General features: G+C 41.9%; 2 protein-coding genes across 2 annotated transcripts; both read right to left on the bottom strand.

The window, feature by feature from the left end:
- Positions 1-570: 570 nt before the first annotated feature.
- mosmoa (modulator of smoothened a) lies at positions 571-17,171 on the bottom strand. Its single transcript, XM_062408503.1, has 3 exons — positions 16,255-17,171; positions 7,506-7,718; positions 571-3,849 (listed from the first exon to the last, which is right to left on the bottom strand). Exons 1-3 carry the CDS (start codon positions 16,358-16,360, stop codon positions 3,665-3,667), a joined length of 504 nt encoding a protein of 167 aa, XP_062264487.1. The 5' UTR covers positions 16,361-17,171; the 3' UTR covers positions 571-3,664.
- A 1,195-nt stretch (positions 17,172-18,366) lies between these two features.
- On the bottom strand, positions 18,367-23,438 carry LOC133971284 (cytochrome b-c1 complex subunit 2, mitochondrial). The gene is made up of 14 exons (XM_062408572.1): positions 23,298-23,438; positions 21,970-22,047; positions 21,680-21,829; positions 21,522-21,586; positions 21,354-21,410; positions 21,125-21,249; positions 20,794-20,891; positions 20,594-20,651; positions 20,111-20,206; positions 19,831-20,030; positions 19,622-19,702; positions 19,463-19,539; positions 19,191-19,347; positions 18,367-18,697 (listed from the first exon to the last, which is right to left on the bottom strand). Exons 1-14 carry the CDS (start codon positions 23,328-23,330, stop codon positions 18,614-18,616), a joined length of 1,359 nt encoding a protein of 452 aa, XP_062264556.1. The 5' UTR covers positions 23,331-23,438; the 3' UTR covers positions 18,367-18,613.
- Between the last annotated feature and the right edge of the window lie 788 nt (positions 23,439-24,226).

Here is a 24,226-nt window from a genome sequence, read left to right as displayed (position 1 = left end):
GTTTAAAAAAGAAAACAAAAATCGAATCGCTTTGGAAACCGAACAAGGTCAGTGTGAAGGACGCAACCACTGAACATCCTCTGAGAACTTCTCTCATCCATGGGTTGAGTCCTAACGCATGTGTTCAACTGATCCTTAATACAAAGGAAAAGAAAATGCACAATAGTACAAATTAAAAGCTTCAACATTACTGATTTATTTTCTCCAAAGGGCCCCGACAGCAATAACTTAAAAATAGAGGAATATTCAAAAGGAAGAGTCTGCCTCAGTTGCTCATCAATCCTGAAGCCGCTTTCAAACTGTGAACTCTGAAAACACACACAGCTCTTCAGTGACGCATCCCTGTCGGCTGCCCTTGGATCACATTAGTTTTTTCTGATTTAATTAAGTCGGAGTAAAAAGTCTATTGGGGCCACATCCTGTAGAAGTAACATCGTGACTCAAGGTTAACACCTTAAGCAAAACTCAGCTCTGATCAAATGAACTGATCTGTAAGAGCCGGCTAGATCAGCCACGTCCTGTTGAATAAGCCCAATAAACCCATCAGACTGTGCCAGAGTCACGCACACCCATGTTTTTCTCTTTTTATTCAGTGATAAATAATTTCCTATGATCATAGGCTTTATGTGAAGACATCCGATCAAGGCAAGAGACAAATTAGAGGGCACACATTGCCACCATTAGAAAATAATAGCAGAAACAAAAACAATGAGGTAAGAAGTTCTCTTTTTTATACAGGTGTGGTGCTTCTACTTCTGTTACCTATAGTGTTGAATGCACAGTGCTTCCTAATACAGAAATACTGCCTCTTGTGTCTGTACACTATCAAACAAAAACATGTCATGGCACAATACTGAACCACCCGAAGACAGGGCACTGCAGAGGGTACAGATTAGCAGTATACATCGTCAGACTGAGTGAGAAAAGCTGAGCAGGAAAACAGAAATATCAAACAAAACTCTTAAGACTTAGCAACTGAACTCTGTGACTGATTCAACACATACAGAAACACACACACACACTCACACAAACACCCTTTTAAGACCAGATCTGCCTGCCAGTAGCGTGTCAACACGCACAGTACGAACCGACGTGTGAGATTTACTGTGTATGTGGGGGAGGTGAAACTAAATTCATCTTAAACCGTCTTATTAATTCATATCTTCATTTATGTTTGAGCCGAAATGCAACTACTTTTAGTTAGATAATAATTTAGTTGGTCAAAGGAAGAAATAACACTATCCTTTTGACTGAAAATCATTTTAGTAAAAAAAATTACAGCTTCTCAAATGTGAGGGTTTCTCTTTGTTGAACAGAACTAAACAAGACATCTGAAAATAACAAGTCGAGAGTTATACTATCCTTTCACTGTTTTAGTGAGTTATTGATGAATTGAGAACATGACGAGTAGATTAAACGATAATGATATTTTATCATTAGTTGAGAACAACTTGGTCGGATCTGAAGGAAGCACATTTTTTTTCCATATTAAATGCATGTCAGGACATTTGCGTACAAATGTGTAAAACAAAACGAAAGAGATGCTTATTCCTCCAGAACTTTCAACGATCATTCTCCTTTGTCAATAGATTATATTTGATCCATATTTGACAAATGTTTGCAAATTACATTTTTTATTTATGATAATTAGTGAATTGAGTTATTTTGTCTTTAAAGGATCTTGAAAGTGTTGTTATAAGGAACAAGGAAACCAGGCACAACCTTGGGTACCTGAAGAAGGACAGAGTAACTGAAATGTTTGGTGAGCTGAACAAAGCTTGGCGCTCTGGAGAAGAGTTTTAATTTCACTGGACTTGCACTGAAACCCACACTGCTCTGCACATCACTGTGTTTTCCCTGAAGTTAGAAAATATGGAAAAATTACAATGGAATTAAAAAAACAAATATGGAGCCTGGAGCAGGTTTTTTGGTTTTGCGATGGGCATTTTTTCACTTTTCTGAGGTTTATTAGTATGAAATGAATTAAATGTGCAACATTTGTGATTCGTTAGTCATTTCAGACATTTTTGAGCAAAAAATTACATTTATCATTTACGATAAATTGAATCCCTCTTTGGGCTTTTGGTGGAAGCATCACCTTGGGCTGCAGGAACCTTTAACGGACAATTTAATTACTATTAATTAATTAAAGAAGAAAATAGGCAGAGTCAGTGATAAACAGTGAAACAATTAGTATCAGCCCTAGTGTGTGGATCTACACGGTGCAGACAGTGAGGTGGTTGTGTGTGTAAATGTGTGTTTTCATGTGTTTGTGTGTATGTTACATTCACAGGCCTCAAGAGCAGCACAATGAGGCACAGCCCCGTGCACGGACCTGACCGGCAGTCCCAATGCCTTCACCGACAAAAACAAAAAAACAAATGCTCCTGGCTCGGCTCTTTCCTGTCTGACATTAAAAGGAGAATACCACCAATCCAAAGTGTTATTTTCACACCATTAATAATAACTACACACCTTCTGTTGGAAAATGTCAATACTGTCATACAAGTTCACCTAAATGTAACACCACAGAGATGTACATGTTTGAGAAATACTTTGAAGGTCACTGTGCTTGTGCCTGAACTTATCTACAAATACAAGAGGTGTGTTTATGTCCAGGTGATTACTCTCTAAATTCACAGTCTAATAGTTATTGGCAAAAGGTGTTCATCAGTATCGTGGGTTATGCCGTCTACACTCATTGATAGATTATTGCTGTCCATATAAATAAGTATGGTTGGTCTTACATTGAGTGGCATTCTCCTTTATGGTACTTGACTTCCACGTACTGTTGCCCGCGGGTGTCACCCCTCCTTGTCACCTGCTCCTGAGCTGGAGTTGGTTGGAGACAATCCAGAGGGGGTGCATCTTCGCCGACCTCTCTCGTCCACAGCAGCCCTAAGTCGGCCCAGACAGCTGGGACCTCAGCTGCTTTCGCCAACCACACCTGGGGCCCTGGGACGCAACAGGCGAGAAGAAACCCTGCTCTAAAGCCAAGCTGGCAGAAACCCCTCCCCCTAAAATATCCCCTCAAAGATCTAGTTCAGTGAACCTCGATTACACTCAAACTACTTCAGTGGAAAGTCGGCAGGGGGGGGGGGGAGAAAAAAAAAAAAAAGGAACACAAAATGTACAACAACAGAAAAACACACAACTGAAATAGCTAAGAGAAGCCAAAAATAGCAACAGGAGCAGTCGTGACGTCGCAGATGTGTGCCGAGGGCGGCGGGGGGGTGGGCAGTGGGGAGTCGAGTCAAGGAGTGGCTGTAGCAGTCCTCAAGAAATGTGCGCCAGCATTGTGGCCTCGGTTGGCATGTCAGCGGCACATTAAGCACCCTTAGACAGAACAAGTACAGAGACACGGCCATATTTTAAATCAACAGTGGCAGGGTGCTGCGACAGCCTCAGCTGCCCTCTCTCTCTCTCCTCCACCCCTTTGTGCCCAGGTCCCTCTCTACTATTTTGTTCGTTGATTCCTTTCATCTTTTAGTCGTTGGGTACTCCGTGCTGCTGCGGTCCCTTGACACATAAGCAGAGTATTCCCTGTTTCAGGCGTCCGGCCAGAGTTTGGTGTTTTTGATTTTCAGTCGTTGTGTGTTTTTGTAAATCCCAATACATTTTCAGAGCCTCCTGTGTCCGTCCAGAGGCGGGCACTGTCCAGTCCTCAGCCCGGGAGGCAAACTTTGCCGGCAAACAGCAGTCCCACTATGGTGAAGAAGATGGAGAGGACAAACAGCACGTACGAGGAGCCGACCACTGTGTTGTTGGGCAGCTTGTACGGCTGACCTCCCACCTCGTTGATATAGAAGCCTATAGGGAAGATGAGTGCCGCCATACAGAAGAGGATCACTGGATGAGGGAAGAGCGACAGAGAAAATGTTAGTTTATGGTTTAGACACAAAGACAATTCTGCACAGACAAAAAACAGACTCTTCTGATATGCCTAATTATAGCAGTATATATATATAAGTGTTTTTTCATATGCAATAATGTCGAAGGCAGATACAAGTGTTGTTGTATTTGTTAACAACATAACCCCTCTTGTGAAAAACCCATAAGTGGAGAAAACCAGATTATGTCTATATCTGGCTATAACTGCATTATACCTTTTAACAAAAGCACTTCTTAAATGTCTCTTCTTATAAATGTTGAAAAGGAGCACATCAGGTACAGCGTTACTAAATCCAGGGATAGAAACATCTGACTTCAGCCTTTGTTTAAGTCTTTGTTCTCCACACAAGATGCGGAACGTACTCAACATATGCCGCCCGAAGTGAATTCAATTTTAGCAACTTCATTAGAGAGATGCAATAGAGCTTGTCAAACGGCTTTGAAGCAGCTGTTACACTCAGCAGAGGCATGGCGAGATCAGTGACTCCGCCTCATGGAGATGAGAGAGTCCAACGCACTGTGACACACGTTGTTCTGTCGAGTAGCATCGATGTGACTTAAAGGTATCCACAATGTATTTCAAAATAGGGAACATGACACAGTTTATGCAATGAAGCTGCAGTATAGATATATTGATAAACATAATGTCAGGATAAACAGTAACCAGGTTGTTAACACAGATTTCAAGAGTAACACCATTTCTTAAAATGCATGTAAACCTACTGACGACACTGAAATCTGTATTAAAACCCATTGGGATCAATTAGTGTGCTGACCCCATGTTGAGAATCACTGCAGTCATAATAGACAGCGCACTAAAAAAATATATAAAAGGCCACGCTGTGATGTTCTGCACAGTGTGAGTCGGGTTCGTTAGTGAGAGGGGGGTGAAGTCTGTACAAAGTCTTCGACTGGAGAACAAAGTGGTCACTAATTAAAAAGCCTATTTTATCCTCTCCCTAGTCACCGTTGAAGATGTTATTCTGAAGGTTCAATTTCAGCTCAGAGTCCACTTATGTAATGCTCTGTGACGTTAAAAGAGATTTCTGAGAATCACCGGCAGAAAATAGCTTGTTTTTCGACGAAAGTGCACAAAGGATATTTATTCTGCTTTAGTCCATCGCTGAGTCCTGCTCGTCTGCAACAGTGAACATGCAGCAGGAGAACAGACTTAACTGTACTGGGACCTGTTATGTTACTATTGTGTGCTTGATCAATTCTAAACGTCAATCACATTAGTGTTAAGCAGAAGTACAGGTAGCACTGATTATGACAGTTAAAGTCAACTGTGGCTGCATCAAATTATTTTGGTCACATCCTCGGTGTGTAAGCCATTTGGTGACAGCTCATGAGAATATTTTTAGCTTTCTATTTTTACCCAGCTCTCAGAGCTGTCCAGTACTTAAGGGATGATTTCTCCTGGTTTCAAACATCTCAGTGATGTCGCCAGTTTGTTAAGTACGACGGTGAAATCTCTTATTTTCAAAATTATTCAGACCAGACCCTTAGTGCCGTACATTCGCCTCAATGACAGCTTAGTCTCAATATGATCTGCACACCTGTAATTGCCCAGTGAATTCCATCATTAGTCTCAGTGGATCCTCTCAGGCTCTGTCACAATGAATGGAAGAAGTATCTGAACTGTCATCAGGTGTTGAAATGTGAATGCTAACCCCAGTCTCAGGTCACTTGCACACTAGGGCACGTTTTTATCAAGGACCTCTCTGTTTCTGGCTGCATTCATCCTTCCTTCCATTTTGACCAGCCTACCTGTCACCACCATGCTTTACTGCAGGGACGGTTTTATCCAGGTGATGAGCAGTACCTGCTGTTACAGATATAGGGTGTGTGGTGACCTGTCCACCTTTATCAGGTAAACTGGTAATCCCCAGCACTGGGGAAATAGTCAGCAACTCAAGTCAGATGTAGAGCCTTAAAAGTAAGCGTAACGGGGGGGGGTGGGGGGGTCCACCTAGCTCACTTTGTAGCACAGGTGCCCTGAATACAGAGGCTGTGTGTTCAGCCTTGAAAAATAGCAATAAAGACAAACTGCCTCCCAAATAATATCTCAATAACGAAAGTCATTGTTTCATTCTAGTCACATTCAGGGACAAGCATTTATGACTATTCATGTAAACATCAGGCTCATACTATTTGTAAAAGCTTCCACTGAGTCCCCCTTTCCTTCTATAAAGAAGCTGCCATTGTGTGCGTTTTCTTTTTTTTTTATTAGCACAATCCATATAGCCATATCACATTTGTGGGAAATACACCAAGTTGAAGTAAACTGGAATTATCCTTTAAGGCAACAGTGCTCCTGGGAACATTAAAAGCTTTACTCTCCACAATTTTTTCACAAAAGTGTCTACGGGGAGTTTCCAGGACTTCCTGGCTTGGTTTTTGTCCTGACATGCAGTCTGCATTGTGGGACACTTAACTAAGTCAACCAATCAGGTTGACTCCTGTCAAACTGTAAACACCTCAAGGATTAATAAAAAAATAAATAGGATAGAACTCTGCATAAATCAACTGCCGCAGCAATGGTTCAGAGTAAACGTTAATTTGCTAACATTTAAAAAAATGTGTTCTCAACTTGCATGGATGGATAAATGTATTTTTTTTCATTAACAATCAAATCTATAACGAGAAAATATGTTCCTCTTTTAAAACTGTTTCAAACAAAATAAATGTACAAACAACAGAAGCTAAGCAAGGGAGACAGATTTGATCTCACTGGGTAGACAGGTTGTGGACGTGGGGTCGGGACGTCATAAAACTGGGATTCATTGGATGTTTGTAAGTGATCAAGAGGAGCTACGAGGACTAACTATGAATTTGCATTTAGTTCGGCAGGCAAGAGAGAGATTGGATGCTTGTTCAAATCCTCGGGCAACTTTTCACACAAAGACGTCACAGTGCCATGAAAAATGCACCAAGCTTTGAAACAATCAAACATTACAGAGCATTGTGGCTTCTCATGCCACTGCTCCATCTGTACGAGTGTGCTTGAGGCCATCTACTGCCTTAACTAACCAATCAAACGTCATCCTCCCACACATCCTTACGAAACCAACCCAGCCACAGAGCATGAGATGGATGCAGAGTTATTATCAATGCTAGAAGTGTTTGGGGGGGATAAAGGAAAACAGCGAGCAGCAGCGTTCAAGGTAAAGAGGAAGAGAACACGCTGTGGCACATAAGCCACCCACTCAGGTACCAGACGAGCTGCATTACTAAATAAATCAGCTTCAGGGAGCAAGAGGCGTCATCAAGCATGCAAAAGAAACACAAACACAAACACACACACACTCACTCACTCACTCACAAACATACGCACCAACAAATACACGTCAGTCTTGTAAACACAAACCCACAGATGTCCTGCATATATCCACGCTTAATTACGAGGGAATAACTAAACCAACAAATTCAGCCACATCAATTTTACCCCCCCCTCGAATAGACCATGTTTATGAATATACTAATGTAGTAAAGGTTATGTCAAGACAGATGCAGTGAGACCGAGAGGAAAGTGAGAACGCTCCGGAGGAACTGTGCTGACAGCGAGTCTAGTAAAGCATAACTCTTTGCATGTCACTGTCTCGTTCACTTACTGCCAGTGAAGGCAATCCAGCGGGCGTATTTGGTGGCTTCTCTGCGCCAGTGTGATGCCACCAGCAGTCCACAGGTGACTGTGAGGGAGATGATGCCCATGATGATGAAGAAAAGTGTGGTGACCCACTCTGGGGGCAGCCGCGGTGGGATGCAGGTCCGGTCTCGGCCGTGGATGGTCTGACATTGCCGGACTAGACCGACCGTTAGGGCACCTGCAGAGAGAGGATGATTGTTGATGAAGTTTCAGTCAAATATTTGGATATTAGGCTTTCGAGCTCCTCTCGAAAGCCTGTAGAATTACCTGTATAAATTGCGTATTCGTTTTCGTTGTTTTCGTAAGTGCAAGCAGACAGAGCTGCTAATCAGTGTTTAGACCAAAGCAAGTTCAAGTTAATTACAGTTTAAACAGCCTGTAGAGCTCACAGAATACACATCTGAAAATGAAAAATATAAACTAGGAAGAAAAATAATTATAGTCTCCTACAGAAGACAAACAGTGGAGTTATGATTCAGTGCCTCAATTAATGATATGGTCCAGGGAGGGAAGACCACAGCATAGCAGCTCATCTCGTGTGGAGTGAAAGAGGAAGAGGTGAAGAAGGAGAAATGGAAACCAGAGAGAGAGATCCGTTAATTTGTCACCACTTCAGTGCTTGCAATAGGAGCTGGGGACTTGCTTTCTTCACACTAGTGGGCCCAATTATGCCAGTGGCCAACATTTCTTCTTGCACTTCTACTCTCAGGAAGAGAAGGCGAGGACTAAATCAATCCTGCCAATTACTGAATCCATCCCACGCAGGTAAGACACTTTATACAGACACAAAATCTGAAGAATTTGCTGTAATAGCAGAAGAATGTGCAGCAACTTTAAAAGGGTCAATAATCACTGTATATACACTGCAAATGAGGTTCTTCCATACTAGCATATAACCACCAAGTCTTCTCTTCCTGAGTGTGAAGGCCAGTACTCATAGCAGGAATAGGCTCAGTTGGTGCAGCCACTCTGGAGAGAAGCCAGTCAATTAGAGCACATCCTCAAGGGAAATTCTACCCGAGTCAGCAGAACAGCATCACATCACTCTGGACTCTGCTGATCACAGATCTCTAAGGTACGAACGTGGCGGGTTGGCTTTAGGATGGCAGATAGCTGAACTATTTTTATATCAGCATGATTAACGTACATGTTCAGTCTTGTTTATGAGTCTTCCCACCCCGACTCATTCCATATCCTTCCACTAAGGTTCAAAAGACTAAACACCGATGACATTTCAAACCTTCTAGACAGACCATAATAACAACCCATTCACCAACAAGATCATGAAGTTAAACAGTGAATCAGCCGCTGGTCGTAAAGTACGCGAGCTGGAATTTCTGAAGGTCAAGTATGAAACGTCCCAAAACCAGACATTTTATAACCAATCTGTTAGGATCCTTGTGTTTGCAAACAATGGTTATATGATGTCGCTAACAGAAACCTCTGAGTCTAGACCACTTGGAACAAAGAAAGCAAAGCTTGTGAGAGAGATGTGTTTGTGTTCCTCGGGAGGTGTGGTGGGCTGTGCAGGTTGTCCACAGGAAATCCTGTCCCTTTTAATAACACCCAGGGAAAGCAGTGCTTTTAAAGCAACAACCAAACACAAACACAACCCTTTCAAACCCACACAAACAATGTCACTGGTTCAATAGAGACGTCTTGGGATTCTGTATACGTTTGTGAGTATGTAAGCTATATAAGCTGCAGAACTAAAGGCTTTACATTTCCTGCTACAGGCAGAAACACCTACCTTAGAAACAACTTACACCCCACACATAAACAGACTGACATCTGAGCAAACTTATTATTGAAGTGTTTTCTGGCTTCAGTTTTTACCTTATCTGTAATATCCTCTGCGACAATACAGGTCTCCTTGTGAAGAATCTTGTGCAATAACAGCCAAAAGAAAACAATGGAGATCATAGCTAAAAAAAATGTCACCTGAGGCACCCAAGAGCTTACTTAACAGCCTGTTCTTAAAGTCGGTGCAACATTACAGAGCAACCTTGAACAAATTAAGGAACAGGAGGTTAGCAAGGTTAAGAAAGCAGGGACTAGTGCAGGGAACAGGAGAGCATTAGGCAAACGTTTTATAGCTATGGATAATGGCACCGGTTTATGACCATTTCTTCTCCCATGGCCTCCTGCTGTTTCACTAGTTCTTTGTGGAATTTTTGTCCTGCAGCAGGCAGACATGAGCTGCTTTCAGACGTGCAATGAGCTCTGCCGCTCATCAGAATTTTCGCCGGAGGAGGTGCATGTGTGAAGGGAAATATCAGAGTGAGAGGCGCTGGATTATCTGCAAAACGTTGTCCATTTGGACTCCTGCTATGAAGTACATAGCAAGTCAGGAAAATCTCTTGATCCCCTCAACAGAGTTTTAACGTCACCTACTGCCCCTGCCTGCTGCACCCGGGTGTTCCACCTCTCGCCTGAATAATGCAGAGTATTTGTTACGGTTGTGAACACCTCTGTGCAGAGAACCTCCGACTGTTATGTTACTGTTATGTGCTGGACTAATTCTGTGTCTCCAATGGCTAGCAAGAAATTTATCCCAGACAATAATTAGTCCAATTTATGACAAACCATGCCTCACTCTCATATAATTGCAGGAGGAGGGGCAAAGGTCATCGTGGGTTGGGGTGGCGCTCTTTGAATAACTATCCCAAGGCAAATTGTGCCTTCCATTTTTCATGTCAGCATCCTATCGCATCACTCTGCATAGCAAAAGGATGCAATGTTTCACTTACAGACAAAAAAGAAGTCCTTCTCTATTATGAGGTCCAGCTCCAACATGCTGTTACCCTGCAGTCAGCTCCGCCATCACTATGATCTAAATACTCCTCACACCAGGTCTTAGTCCAAATGAGAGGAAATGAGGGCCGTGTCTGCTCATCTTCAGCACGGTGATGCTGTCATTAGCAGAGCATAGGGGGTGCTGCTGTTTGTAAGTTTCGGATGATGAGTCAAACAAGCCTCTGAACTTTGGTGGGCGGCAACAACAGCTGCTTGTTCGGCCGCTGCTGCTCGAGGCTTTGCCCGCGCCCACTTGCATTGTAGGGGCACCAGAGGAAAGCCATATGTGGTCCAAACTCGAATAGCAAAAGTTGAGGACAAACCCTGGCAGAATGAGTTTCATGCAAGAAACCACCTCTAAAATAAATACAAATCGAACTAATCCAGTGTTTAACAGCAGACGACCAAAGGGAGCATCCTCCCCGTGCTACAGGCAAAGTATGACGAACATCACTTTGTAAAGTAACAGGAAATGTTTAATGAAAAGTGCTAACAGATGAGCTGCTGACTTACAAGAAATGAATCCTTTTTACTGTCACGTTGTCCACAGTCAGCTTTCTCTTTATAGACTGGTGTTGATGAAATATGCTCACAACAGTGTCTCAGTCGCCTTATCTCCTTTAAAGTAATTATCAAATTTTGCTGTCATGCAATTCCGTGTGGAGGAACTTAATCAAAATATATGATAATGCATTTTGGAGGGGTAATACGTCATTTGTTTGGGAGTGTTTGCTATGACATAACAGGAATTGTGTGTTTTTAATGCTTGTTAAAGAGCATTGTACTCCCACAACCAAAGTGCATCTGCTTAAATTCTAAGCACCCAACAAGATATACATATTCAATCGGATGAGAATAAATTCTTGTCGCCAACTCACTCGTACTGAAGATTAAGCACAAGAAGGAGACTTTCAGTTATTGTCAAACCAATTCTGAGCATGACAGCCTGCAGCGAGATTAAGTGAAAGAAGGGAAATAAGTTAAGTAAGAAGAAGATGAAAAGTCCCAAACTACAGACAAAGAAATATAAAGTTATATAAGTATATAAATGTTGAGTCATGAGAATATCAGCTCGAGCCCAATCGATTTATGGTTTAACTGATATGAGCCAATATTAGCCTTTCACAGATTTATTGATATCTGGTTCATATATACCAAAAAAGCGCAAATATTAACATATATATTTTACAGAGTTAACAATGCAGTATGGATATGTATTCAGGTTAAAATTGTAAACTCAAAAATATGCTTTTTTTCTTATTTGAAGTTCTCTATATTTGTGTTTTCTCTTTATTTATAGTTCTGTATTACAAAGCGTAAGGTTAAACTCTAAATATTACGTTTACACAAACATATTAGCAAATCAACATATACCCAAAATGATTAACTCGGTAATAACCCGTGTTGGCATATGCCCGCAAAATCCAGATCACTCAGGGCCCAGCTACAGCAGTTTTTTCTTTTTGAGAGCTGTGCATCAGAATTTAATTTTCTGGCCTGTTAATGGAATCTTCGTTCAGTTCTGAATCGGTACAGAAGGTTCTGTCCTTGCACGTCGGGGAAATAGGCTGGACTAAAGTCAAAACTGCCGGCTCTGCAGCTGAGGAACTCGATAATATAGGCTGGGCCGGGTTTCAGTAGCTTTGTGTCAATGACACACTGTGTCCTTGTGCTTTGAAAGGGGATACTTAAAATAACACAACTTAGTATTCTCCTGTTTCGTTTTCATTTAAATTTTCACACAATGTCAGACTCAGACAATAACAGTAGTAGCAGTTTTGCAGCAGCAGTGATTATTATCCATTTATTCAACCTTTTTCACCCATTTATTGATTATGATGTACTGTTATATGGCTATTTTTCAGTGAGTCACTTTTTCAATCAACTAAAGACTAAAGCTATTATAGCTAATATGACTAATACATAGAGTTTGTCTACTCCAGTGTCTGAGAATCCATTTATCATTTTTATTCCGACACTATCTAGGTGTCTCTGACTGAGATCCGATCGATCTGTCCAGCTCATGTCGACGCCTCTTTGTTTGCATGGCTCACAAAATTAACAAGTGTATAGATTTAAAAACAAAAATGAACACGGGTAGAAGTTGATAATTGTCTGTCTGTCGGTCTGTACATGTAGATGTTGTGTGAGGATTGACAGCGCACTTGCAATTACACTTGTGTTCAGTGTTGTCATAATGCACCTTAGACCACATCTAGAGACGTTTTGGCCAATTCGATCAGATCCATTCTCAATGTGTCTTGGGAGCATTTACATCTCTACTTTCAAGTGATGAAGCCCTTTTAGAGTGCTATCCAATCTCCAAAAACATGGTTTGCTGCCAGGAGTAAATGGTGGAGGAGTTTTTTGGGCATAATGAAAACCCTGGCACTGGCACCATCTGCGGCAGGATTTTGGAGCTAATGCAGCTAGTCAGTGCTAAGTGGATAATCTTTACAGAAAGGTGGAATATATCATTCTCCTCACTTTTTACGTTTTACTGTAAAACTTCTTATCCTCTGGGATAAGAAAACGTCAGAGTTCTGTGATGCTGCCCAGCCTGCCACTGTTGCTCCTGTATTACACAGCATTCAACGGAGGAGCTAAAAAGATTGCAGCCATTTAACTGACATCATGAAGGTTGACTCAGGGTTTTCTCGACTGATGCACCGACTCATCAACTGCTAAAGGAAGAGCACCAGTGAATAACATAGACTTTAGGGCAATAAATATCATCCACTGTGGAGAGAAATGTGGGGTTATATACAACCACTGAAAGTAGGATGCTAAAGTGGAAAAGCCTTGTTCGATGGCTCAAGAAACTGCTTGCTTAAGAAGCGAAAGGGTCACTATTTCATTTTGTAATCTTCACCAACAGCTTCATTCAAATGCACTTTGCAATAATCCCAGGCCAAGGCAATGATGGACCATTACGTGTATGTACTTCATTTGTAAACAGAGTGATTTCTAGTTGGTGCTATATTTGAAACCCTGTCACCATCACTGGCCTTGGATGCAGGAGCTGTTATGAAAGCTACTCTGTGCCTGGATGTGATTTAGCATTTTTAATTGTATGCGTGTGTGTGCGCATACAGAGTGCTTCAGAAGTTATTCAAGCGCTAGAAAATAGCATCAACAGTGGGAGCGAGTATCTGTAGGAGGGGCCGCCATCAGCAGAGCTGCTGAGAATCACCGGTTTTGCCTTTAACACTACTGAAACAATGGCTTTGTCTTGAAACTCGGCACAGGAAATAAACCTCAGCTGTTACTCCCTGAGGATATCACACTGAAGTGAGGACAATGTCATAGATCAACATTTTATCTTTAGAAATGACAATCATTAGTGCTTCTTTTTCAGGTATGTTGTTTTTTCTGAGAGTTTGACTATTTGTGTGTCAAACCTTGGCCTAAAGGTTCAGGAGTGGTGCAGTGCGGACAGTTAGAGGAACCAAGGGTCATAAGTACTAAATGACTGTGTTGTTTGTTTACTTATGTGACCCGACTTCACAAAAAAGCTTTGATCAAATCACTTGATCAAAAGAGGAGCCAAACAGCCACCCACTCCCTTAGCAAACTCAGCTTGTATTGGTGATAACTAATTGCCCTGGAGAACATTTCAGTTTCTCTGAACATGTCTGTTGCTCTGAGGACAAAGACGACGTACGGTCAATAGTAATTTATTAAGTTATCAGTATATTATAATTGCATATACTTCAAGAAATGGGGCTCTTATTAGATTGAATCCCATTAAGCAGCTGTAATAGAGACGCAAGAATCAGCTATTTGAAATGGAAGTGTCCAAATTAACAGAAGACAGCGAAACAGAGCTGCAGGCAGAAACTATAAAAAGTATTCAATCTGCCCTGCACCACCTCAAACAGGTCAAGACAAGATGAACTGAAAACACTTTCTTCCTCTCTGAAGTTTCCATAAATACAGAGATATGAGTTTAAGATCATCGTTTTGAAATGTGAAACCATTCAACGGACATGCTGGCATTTATAAAAGACAGTAATAAGCTCAGAGGCGAATAATTCCAATGGTTCAGGCAATTTGTGACTGGTTCTTGCTTTTCATCCCTTAGAAGAAGAATGATTCCATGACTTTCTGTGAAAATTGACTTGTTCAATTCAATTATTAATGCTGACAAAATAGTTCAGACACAAATAGTTTTGGAATTCACTTATAGCAATTTTCCAATCCAAAGTGGCTGTTACGACACCTCCTTGCTTTCTATGCCCTTCGAAGTTAGAAAAATAAAACACACTTCACAAGGTGACTCGCAAAATACTTGTTTGTCTTTCTAGCCAGAACCACAAAGAAAAGGTCAATTTCTCTACCATTTTACACATTCTCAAAATGACGAAAACAGTGTGAGGGAGATGTATGAGAGGAGTCTTACACATCTGTGTCTTATAAAACCACCCGAGACAAGCACCTCCACAATCATCAAAGAGAGGTGAGAAATCTGCGAGGGGAAGTGAGAACAGAGACAGCGAGGTGGAGGCTGGTCGCTGTTCAACATCCATGCTTACTGCAAAATGGGCAGTATAAGTATAGACAAAGGTTCATGAAGGTACACAGCTGTGGACCTAAGCATTCAGTTACCATGCACTCTATTTGTGGCTGTAGAGCACTACTTTTAGATGAACTGGGCCTTAATATTCAAAAGGTTGTCTCCAATTGTCAAATAAAACTTAACATCAATTCTTGCATTGCAATAAAATCCTCTACCATGCATTCTGGAGAACACCCTTGTTTCCTTGGTACCCTTGCGTTAAAAAAATTGCTTATGTCGTTGAGCTAATACAGTCTGGATTTGTATTGGTGGATGATGAACCCTCCCTGACCCAGATACTAAGCTGTCATCCTGCAGAGGGAACAAAGAGGAGCAGCTGTCTATCAATAGCTGAATGTGTTCTCAGGACTGACACAAATAAAACAAGGAGGACCACCAGCATGTGCTCCAATCCGAAACTCTGCAGGGGCCGCCACGAACAAAACCATTTTAGCCTTGGTTCATTGAGTGATCTTACATTAGATTGATATCACGTCAAATGTCAATTTGCAAGTATAACTCTAAGCCACTATTACTTTTTGAGCTGAAATTATTAGTTCCATTATCAAGTAAGACATCTGAGAGAAATAGGGCTGCAACAACCAATTTTTTATCTTGATTAATTCACTTTTTTAATAGATTAATTTAATCAGAATAGCCTAAAGCACAGTGTGAAATCATCACTGTGTTATTTATGATCAAGAGTTGAAACCAACAAAATATTTCAATCATGAGGACACACAAACAAAAAGAGCTAATTCCCACACCTAAAAGCCTGGTGTAATGTTTGATTGATAATATCAATCAACCACTTGGCAAAATTGTAAGCACTTATTTTCTCTACAACTAATAAATCGACAAAGCACTTCATCAACAGTCTTATGCTAATCAGTCTGTTTCCAGCTCCTCTATTTATGGAAGCCTTTTTTTCTCTGTTATGCATCATAGAAAATTAGATGTCTCCTGGTTTGGGAAGCAAAAAAAAAAGAAGCAATTATAGGATATCACTTTGGGATCTGACAAACTGTATCTGGGCATTCTATATTATGCTCTAACACTTTTTAAGCCAAACTATTTACCTAAAGTTGTGAAAAATGCAATAAGTTATAGTCCTCGAACCAACAGAGAAGCACAAAGCTCATCGGTGACAATTACGAAATTGTATAACACTAACATGAACTGAAAACACTACTGTGGAGGACAAAAGCTGTTACTGCAGATGAAACACACAATGGGACACATCTTTGTTGTGGCGACAATCTGCTGCCAAGTGCAGTGTTGTTTGGGACATGTGTAAGAAATCCTGCTGAAACGCACAGAACAAAAAGAGCTGCCTTGCACTGGAGCTTTGTTTGTTTACCTGCCGATTCACCAGTGTTGATCCAGTCCGGGTTTGCAATACTGGCTATTGCAAAGATATCTGCAGCCAGAAAGAGGCACCCTGAAATGATCGTGAGTTTATCCATGTCTCCAGCCGAGGAAGCGGTGTGTGACGGAGGAAGGACAATGTGGCGCTCGCTGTCCAAACGTGACCCCGATTGTTGAGCGACCCAGGGTGGGCTGCTATCTGTCCAAGCTCGCCCCCCTCAACAGGAGCCCGCTGTTGTGGTTCCGCTGTGCATTTTGCAGCAACGTTAGCTCCTTCGCGTCATGCAAGCGAGAGCCTCCAGCTACAAAAGGCTCACATGCGAGACACAAAAGCATCACATCTCAAACGCCCGTCGTTGTCCAGTGGGGTAAAACAATAGCTCGCTCTGCGCCAGGTCCCTGAACCGCTCGTGTTGCCTTTCGTATCCGTTTAGCAGCAGCAGCATCGGGTACAGCTGCGGCTAGCGGAGAGCTAGCTAGCTACTTCCCAGATTCGGGCTCGGTGCGCCGAGCTGCGGCCCAGAAGCTGCTCGACGGCCAAGACCGCGACTGCTCTCGCATTTCAGACAAAATGTCCCCGAGGCGAAGGAGAAGCAGAGCTGGTCCCCTCTCACTCCACCGCGTCCGGGGTTATTTCCAAGCCGAGGTCTAACGTTACCCCTCAGGGAAGCGAGAACCCATCACCGTCCTCCTGCTCCGCTGGAATAGCATCTGGTACTTTCAGCCCGTTAGCCAGCTTCAGCTTCACCTCCTCCTCCTCCGACGTCTCCTCCTCCTCTTCTCCGGTCAGGACAGAGGACAAAAGCTGCGGGTTTCTGTCCAGAAGGAGCGGTACGTGCTCCGGTGTGGACGGTGGCGTTGTTGTTTTGCTCTCCAGCCGTTTCTCCCCCGTTAGCTCAGCCTCCTGCTCCGGCGGATGACATCAGAAGAACACCCCCAAGCAGGGCCGCGCGCGCGGGCGCGCACGCACACATACACTCACAACTCACGTTGAGGGGGTCGGGGGTCTCTCCTCGCGATACTGAAAAAATGAAAAATCAGGGGGTCGGTTTGTCCTTAGTCGCCCTGATTGTGTCAAATAACTGTCAAGGGTTCAGCTGTTCATAGAGAGACCGAGGAAAACAACACAACAACAATAGGGTTTTTATATTGTGTTTTATTTACATTGTATTTATTGGTTTATTTTTGTCGTGCACTGATTGCTGGTTGTACATCAAATTGCCCTTGAAGGATATTAAAGACTTTCTTCATTTTGCACCTCAGAGTAATGTCGTAGCACATTGAACAGGCAACAGGAAATTAATTCACTCTGATCTTCATTCTAAAACCCACCATGTGATGATAACAGGTCACACAACTATGCTTCCCTGCAACTCGTTTGATTTGATCATCTGAATAATCGCAGATTTGGAAATATTGCATTATTTAAGTACAAATATAAACAGCAGTTATCTTAATTTGGTGCCTTGTGCTTAAATAGTCATTAGATAATAACATTAGATTGTACTCATTATAAGTAGATCATGAAAAATGTGTTTAATCCAACAGTTGAACTTTGACAGAAGTTTGAGAATTACTAAAGCATTTCAAAGTACCCTTACACACAACTAAGGTACTTTGACTTTACTTGGGTATTTCCATTCCTCTTCAACTTAATACTCCACTACTTTGCAGATAAATGTTGTTCTATACAGCCATAGATAAAATTGTAAATTAAAAAACGATTTTATTAAATGATTTCCATTATAAAATTGTGAGCTGCAAAACTCAAATAGTGGTTATGCAGTAATAATAATCCTATATTACATTTAGCCGACAACTTTTTTCCAAGCAAAATTTTAAATGCAGGCTTGTATATTGCTTCTTTAACTTAATTAATCTTTACATCTTTATACTTGGTCGACTGTTGTTACATCTGATGTTCAACATTGTATCAAAGGAAACTTCTGCAAGACCCTGTTATAAAATGTCTGTGCTTTTGTGTCCCCCTATTGGCTGATAAGGGGAACAATACAGTGCACTATGGCTGTAGTTCTTCACTTCTGACAACGTAAAAAGCTGCAGTAATAGTCATTCTAACACACAAAGTCAAGCAAAAACCATCTGTTATTACCGTCATAACTTTAATTTACATAGATATACAGTTAAATCGACAAAAAAATGACAACAGAAAAATTGCATTATGATCCGGTCTCCCTGTTGGAGCTCACACGTTCTGCAGGACAGAATACAAGTGATTGGTGAGGTCAAATGAAGTGTTGCAGGAGGCCGTGGCTTTCAGGTCCTCGTTCCTCTTTTTTCAGGCAGCCAAGCACTGCATGCCCAAGTTAAAACTCAACAGTTCTTTACTTTCATACTTCATCCACAAACGGTGTATTGCCAAGGTATCCACTAGCTGCCATGGTCTTCTTGCCATCAACAAATTTCTTCGCAGCCTGTAGAGAAATGAGAAAGATCATTTTAGCGTGAGGAAACATTTTGGTCAAAAGAAACAATTCTGCTGCCTTTTCAGGAGGCTACAGCCTTAAAGTAAGAACAAATCTGAAGTTTAATGATTCAGGAGAGAAACTGCAAATTAACCACTCATCAGTTATGCAATGCATTTATTTGACCTAATAAAAAGTTAGCGGTAATTAGTTTAATCTTAATTTTCAGGAATTTGAGTTGTGAAAGTTTGTTACAAAAAAATGCAGTTTTCACTTGTTCCCTAAAATACACCTAACATTGCAACAGCTTTTCAGGCTGCAATAATCCAGAAAAATCCCTTCGGTATCCTCTCACAAAAACATAACTACACTTAATGCAAGAATTCGATCACTCGTAAATGCCGAGTTAAAGCTAAAGCTGTGTATGTGAAAATATCCAGCAGAAAATTTTCCATTGAGAGTGATGATAAAAGATTGTCCTATCTGCAGTGAAAGCACTCACCTTGACCACATCATCCTGGGTGACAGTATCTATGGCCTGGAGAACAGTATCTGGGAGTTGGTATGCTGCAGTGTTCAGAACCTGAGCACCGATCTCCTCCATCAGGCCCTGAGAGCTTTCTGTTGTTGACATCAGGTAATCGGCTTTCACCTGTTTTCTGTGCACATACGTCAAACACATTCAACACAATCAGAACACATTCAGCACAGCAGTGAAACATGTACAGTAACATCTGTGTGCTGTATAAAACTGCCTCTTCCTAGTGGACTTACTTTGCAGTGGTGATGTCAGCCTCTGACACGTTTCCCTCAGCCACACTTGTCACCTGAGCAATGGCAGCTTTGATCACCTGCATAGAAACATTCAGGGACATTCAGCGTATGTCACGTTTTAAATGCATTTCTCTTAGAAGGAGTGGATTGGGTAATCACCTCTCCTGCAGAATGCGCTTGTGCAATGGTATAGACACCAAATAGGCCAGAGTCCGAGTATGAGGCATTGAAGGCTGTGGCCTGTAAGATAAGCAGAGGTCATGTGACATTCCAAAACAAAGCTCTCTGCATTTAGAAGTAATGCAACCAAGTAATCCTGAGAACAGATTGAATGCCTAATAAAAGTTATTTCTAACTTTTGTACTTACATCAAAGGGCTGTGTGGTAGCTTTGGCAATACCCTGACACAGATGGCTAGTGATGTTTGAGCCTCTCTTTACATGTGGACCAGCTCCCAGGATTCTTTGCAGCACGGTGAAGGCATTAGCCTCTTCACTACCCGTCACACCACCCTCACAGGCAATCAGCGCATGGACCAGGTCGTCATTGTTTTGCACTCGCACTTCACCTACACATGCACATCACACCATCATGAGAATTATGCAATTTGGAAAGTGTGTGTAGTGCCTTTCAAACACAAGTGTTTACCTCCACGGTACACAGATTTAGCCACAGGCGCACTGGCCCCACTGCGGGTACTGAGGAGACCCTCGCCCACCTGCCTCAGGACGGAGTGCTTCACACCTGGATGCATAAATCAGAGAGTAACGAAATCAATATACAACTGAGGTTGATAAAAACGCAGTGTTGTGAATGGGAAAATGTCACACATTCCCAGAATACAAGCTGACATATTAACATGATGTATTAACACACAGGCAAGCACACACTTGTAGCAACCCCAACAATTAGTCGGTGTCATGGTTTTCTTCACATACCAGCTTTGATTTACCTCTCAGCCTTTGACAGAGGCCAAATTTAACAGTTTGGTTAAGTGTAAGCAAACACGCACACAAAAGTTAACCAACTGATACAACCGCATCAAATGTAAAATGGAGTCTTGATAAGCAAAGCTTGACGTGAAAGAAAAAGCTGATGGGAAGTGATGAATCCATACTAGTAGACACTCACCTAGTCCTACAAGAGCCATTCTGCCAGTGGTGAAATGGTCTTCAACAAAGGACTGCAGCTACAGGGGAGGGAGGAGGAGGAGACACATGTAAGAGCTATGCAACATCTAATGCAATCATTCACTCTGAGAAATCAGTTCCAAGACCATACGATGAACTATTTCCCTAATGTATAGAAACAGAAGAAAACAAAGGTGCTACCTGCTTAGGGGAGACCTGGCCGACCATGTAGTCAGGGCAGTACAGAGAGTTGGACAGGGCATTTTTATATGCTGCTTCATGCAACTTCTCAATTACACCTGGGGGAGAAAAGGGAAAGAGACCTGAATTTCAGCCGAGGAAAACAGGACAAAGACCTTAAAATGTGAGGTGACGATTCCACTGAGAATCGACCGCCTGCTCTGTAGCTAAGAGCAGCTCAGGTTTTATTTGGAAGCACAAACCTGAGATCAATTACAGCACTTGTCAGATGGGTTCAATTACTGTGTAAACATGTATTCCTCAATGCTGACAGGTTGCTCCTGATACGAACCTATCTGTGGACACTGCTGAGCCAGAGCCTTGTCGAGCCTCACCCTGGACGTCAGGTCGGCGACCTCCCACGGTCGAAACTCCTGACCTGTGGTCACGTCGACCAAAAACTCCAATAATGAATCTCTGGACACACAGATACAAGAGCGGTGAGGACATACTGTGGCATCTGCCACATCTGCATGACCCTCATTAAAAAGCTCATAAAACTTGAAGATGGGAGCACTTACAGGTGATCTCTCAAACAGTCTGCAGTGTAGACCATGGTCTCTCGTGATGATGTCACACTGCAAGTAAACAAAAGGCAGTTGGTCCAGATTCAGTTACACTGGTAGTCTCAAATTTATTTATAGCAGGACATGCAAGGACAGTCCGTGTAAGCATGCGCAGACACTGACCTCAGGCTGCCCCCCAGTGCTTCAACTCCTCGACAGATCTTGAAGGCAGATGCCCCCTTGTTAGTCTACAAAAAGGAAAACGTAACCATGAAGCTAACTGAACACAATTCAATTTTTTCCCAGAAAACATTGCATGTTCACAGTCATTCACAGGTTACCAGGTTGGCGGCCAGTCGTAGCACATGAGAGACACCCAGGTTTTCCACAGTCTCATAGCGACTCCCAGCTTTCACAAACACACCAACGCTGCTCAAGGGCGAGTAGTTCTCCAGTGATGCGATCACCAGACCGTTTGGGAGCTTTGACACCTGGAGCAGCAATGACAAATATCCTTGTGAATTTACAGTGTCAATTTTCCTGCTACTGGCTCTTCTTTTCTCTGATTCAACTTTTGATTCATTTAAACAGTTTAGCCTTTAACAGGTACTCAAATGTAGACAAGTGCTACCTGGACATTTTGAGGAGGGGGAGCTGCAACGGTTTCAGTCAGAGCTTCACTCCTCCTGGCAGCTGCATAGCAACGTTTCTGTGGGAAGAGACGACAGCTGTGAACAACATGTCTATGAAAGTAGTAAAGACATTCGATCGGACAAATCTTAACCTCAAAAATATCAACATGATTTATAACCCTAATGAGTATTTGAGAGATGGCTAGATCTGTAATCTACCAACACCTCCTTCCATGGGTCACAAGATAAATCAATAGGCATGACCAGGTGACCAACATGATAGGAAATGATTTAATAATCTATATTTTCTTATACAAAATGCCATTAGTTCATACTATGCTCCATTTATCCTTGTTTTTTATTTACATATTACTTGATAAATGTACCTGATTCAGGTAAAAGAAGGAAAACAAATCACTGTCTGATAAACCTGGTCAAAACTTGAAGACCAACAGTCTCTGAGCTGTTTTCACGTCACCCAGGAATAAGAAACGAGTGGACGAGACATATTCCTCTTTATTTCATAGACCAAACAGTGGGGGAAATATTTGACATTTAAATTTATCAGGATAGAAGCTGTCAATTGCAGCCCCAGTCTTGAGCAAAAAGAAATCACATATTATAGAAAATTATTATTACCTACACTCTAGATGACGATGTTATGTATTCAATAATAATTGTATTAACAACCCTATGTTTGCGAGTTTGACCTAAAATAAGATTCTGGTGATCATTCTGTGATTCACATTTGTGTAATCATTTTCATCTGGAGCAGACAGCAGACACTAGCCATCATGTCCTAAATTAAGGTGGGAGGGGGTGACCTGAAATAACCCGTGCAAGTTATAACCTTGAAGTAAAGACCAGATGTGTGTGTGTGTGCCCTGTCAACACAGCCTGAGATCTGTCAACTGTCAGAAAGTCTCCGGATATTGTCCAGGACACTGACACGGAACTGCAGTAAACACAGGATCAGACATTGACCTTCAGGAGAACCCCACGAAGCTACAAGTGGCCAAGCTAACCAGAAACAACCTCCTGCTTTACATGCACACGTTACTACCACTTGAATCTGACTATCGGTGTAAGTGGATGATCCGGGGAGAGGGGGTGTCACTTAACTCAGCTGTAAAAACAATACAGGCGAGCTAGCCTTACGCTAGAAAAGCCGGCGTTAGCTAGCCACCTAGCAAGCTAACTAGCCACCACGCTACAAACAGCTAAAAGAGGGGTTATCGTCTAAAACCAGTGAGGTAAACAAGTGAAGTTCCCATCGCGTGTGTCGGGGGACACAGCTCGGGCCACGCGGGGAGAAGAGAGGACTCACGGGAAGACTGTTGAGGGACCGGATTCCTCTCATGACGCCAGACTCTCTCCTTCAGCCCGGTGCAGAAAGACAAACATGGCGGCGGGCCGTCGTCTTACCCAGAATCCACCGCGCGGAGCATCATTCACCAGACGATGGATTTCTGCTGCATTGCATTTACTAAGGAAAACAGCAACTTGAAGAATGAGGACAGTAAAAGACAGTTTGTACCATCAGGCCATCAGGTTACTGAACTTGTAGTAACATTAAATCAAATGGACTTTGTTGTTCACATTGGGATATTTCTCTTTGGACAAAGTGCTACAGCAGCAACTTTACTATAAAAGACAGGACATCCTGTGTTAGACATAATGATGCAGAATAAAAGTGAGTTGAATGTTGCACCATCCCTAAAAAAAATAAAAAAGATACAAGAGCACAAAGGATACAACTCATAAAAGATGAACAATTATAACCTAAAAAGCTGAGTGTAAAATGTGCCAGACAAAGTACAACGGTTTTTGAGACACAACTCATGAGTAACAACCATCTGCACATGTGTTTTTCTGCATGTTTGCAATTTATTTAGAAAAATAGAATTTGTCATCACTGTGTTGGGATAGAGTTGTGATCGCCATTTTGTCTGTGATTCAAAGCTTGAAAATGATTGTCTGTTCATGTTTGTTTACACCCTCCATGTCTTTTCCTCATGTTTTTTTTAAGTGCCTTTTACCAAATAGAATTTCCCTTGTTGATAATTTGCAACAAGAATTTGATCAAGTGCCTTTCTGGAAAAGATCTAAAACTTATAAAATGTTGTGTTTCCATGTAAATAAAAGGTGTATTTTATTGGATTTTTTTGTGAATGTAAATCAATGAAATAACCAGTTGCTTTGGAATTACAGGATTTTATCTGAATTTGTTTGTTCTCTAAAACTTCTGCCAGATTT

This window comes from Platichthys flesus, chromosome 16 (genome assembly GCF_949316205.1).
Source record: "Platichthys flesus chromosome 16, fPlaFle2.1, whole genome shotgun sequence".
In the NCBI taxonomy this organism is placed as follows: Eukaryota; Metazoa; Chordata; class Actinopteri; order Pleuronectiformes; family Pleuronectidae; genus Platichthys; species Platichthys flesus.
The sequence above is the reverse complement of the archived record's forward strand: the minus strand, read 5'-3'. Positions and strand labels throughout refer to the sequence as shown.

Coding starts and splice junctions, on each gene's coding strand:
- LOC133971284 (XM_062408572.1), bottom strand. CDS start 23,330: ATGAGAGGAATCCGGTCCCTCAACAGTCTTCCC. Junction 21,411..21,521: donor GCACTGGGGGGCAGCCTGAG/GTCAGTGTCTGC, acceptor GTTTACTTGCAG/TGTGACATCATCACGAGAGA. Junction 20,892..21,124: donor TCAGCAGTGTCCACAGATAG/GTTCGTATCAGG, acceptor TTTCTCCCCCAG/GTGTAATTGAGAAGTTGCAT.
- mosmoa (XM_062408503.1), bottom strand. CDS start 16,360: ATGGATAAACTCACGATCATTTCAGGGTGCCTCTTTCTGGCTGCAGAT. Junction 7,719..16,254: donor CAACACTGGTGAATCGGCAG/GTAAACAAACAA, acceptor CTCTCTCTGCAG/GTGCCCTAACGGTCGGTCTA. Junction 3,850..7,505: donor CTGGATTGCCTTCACTGGCA/GTAAGTGAACGA, acceptor TCCCTCATCCAG/TGATCCTCTTCTGTATGGCG.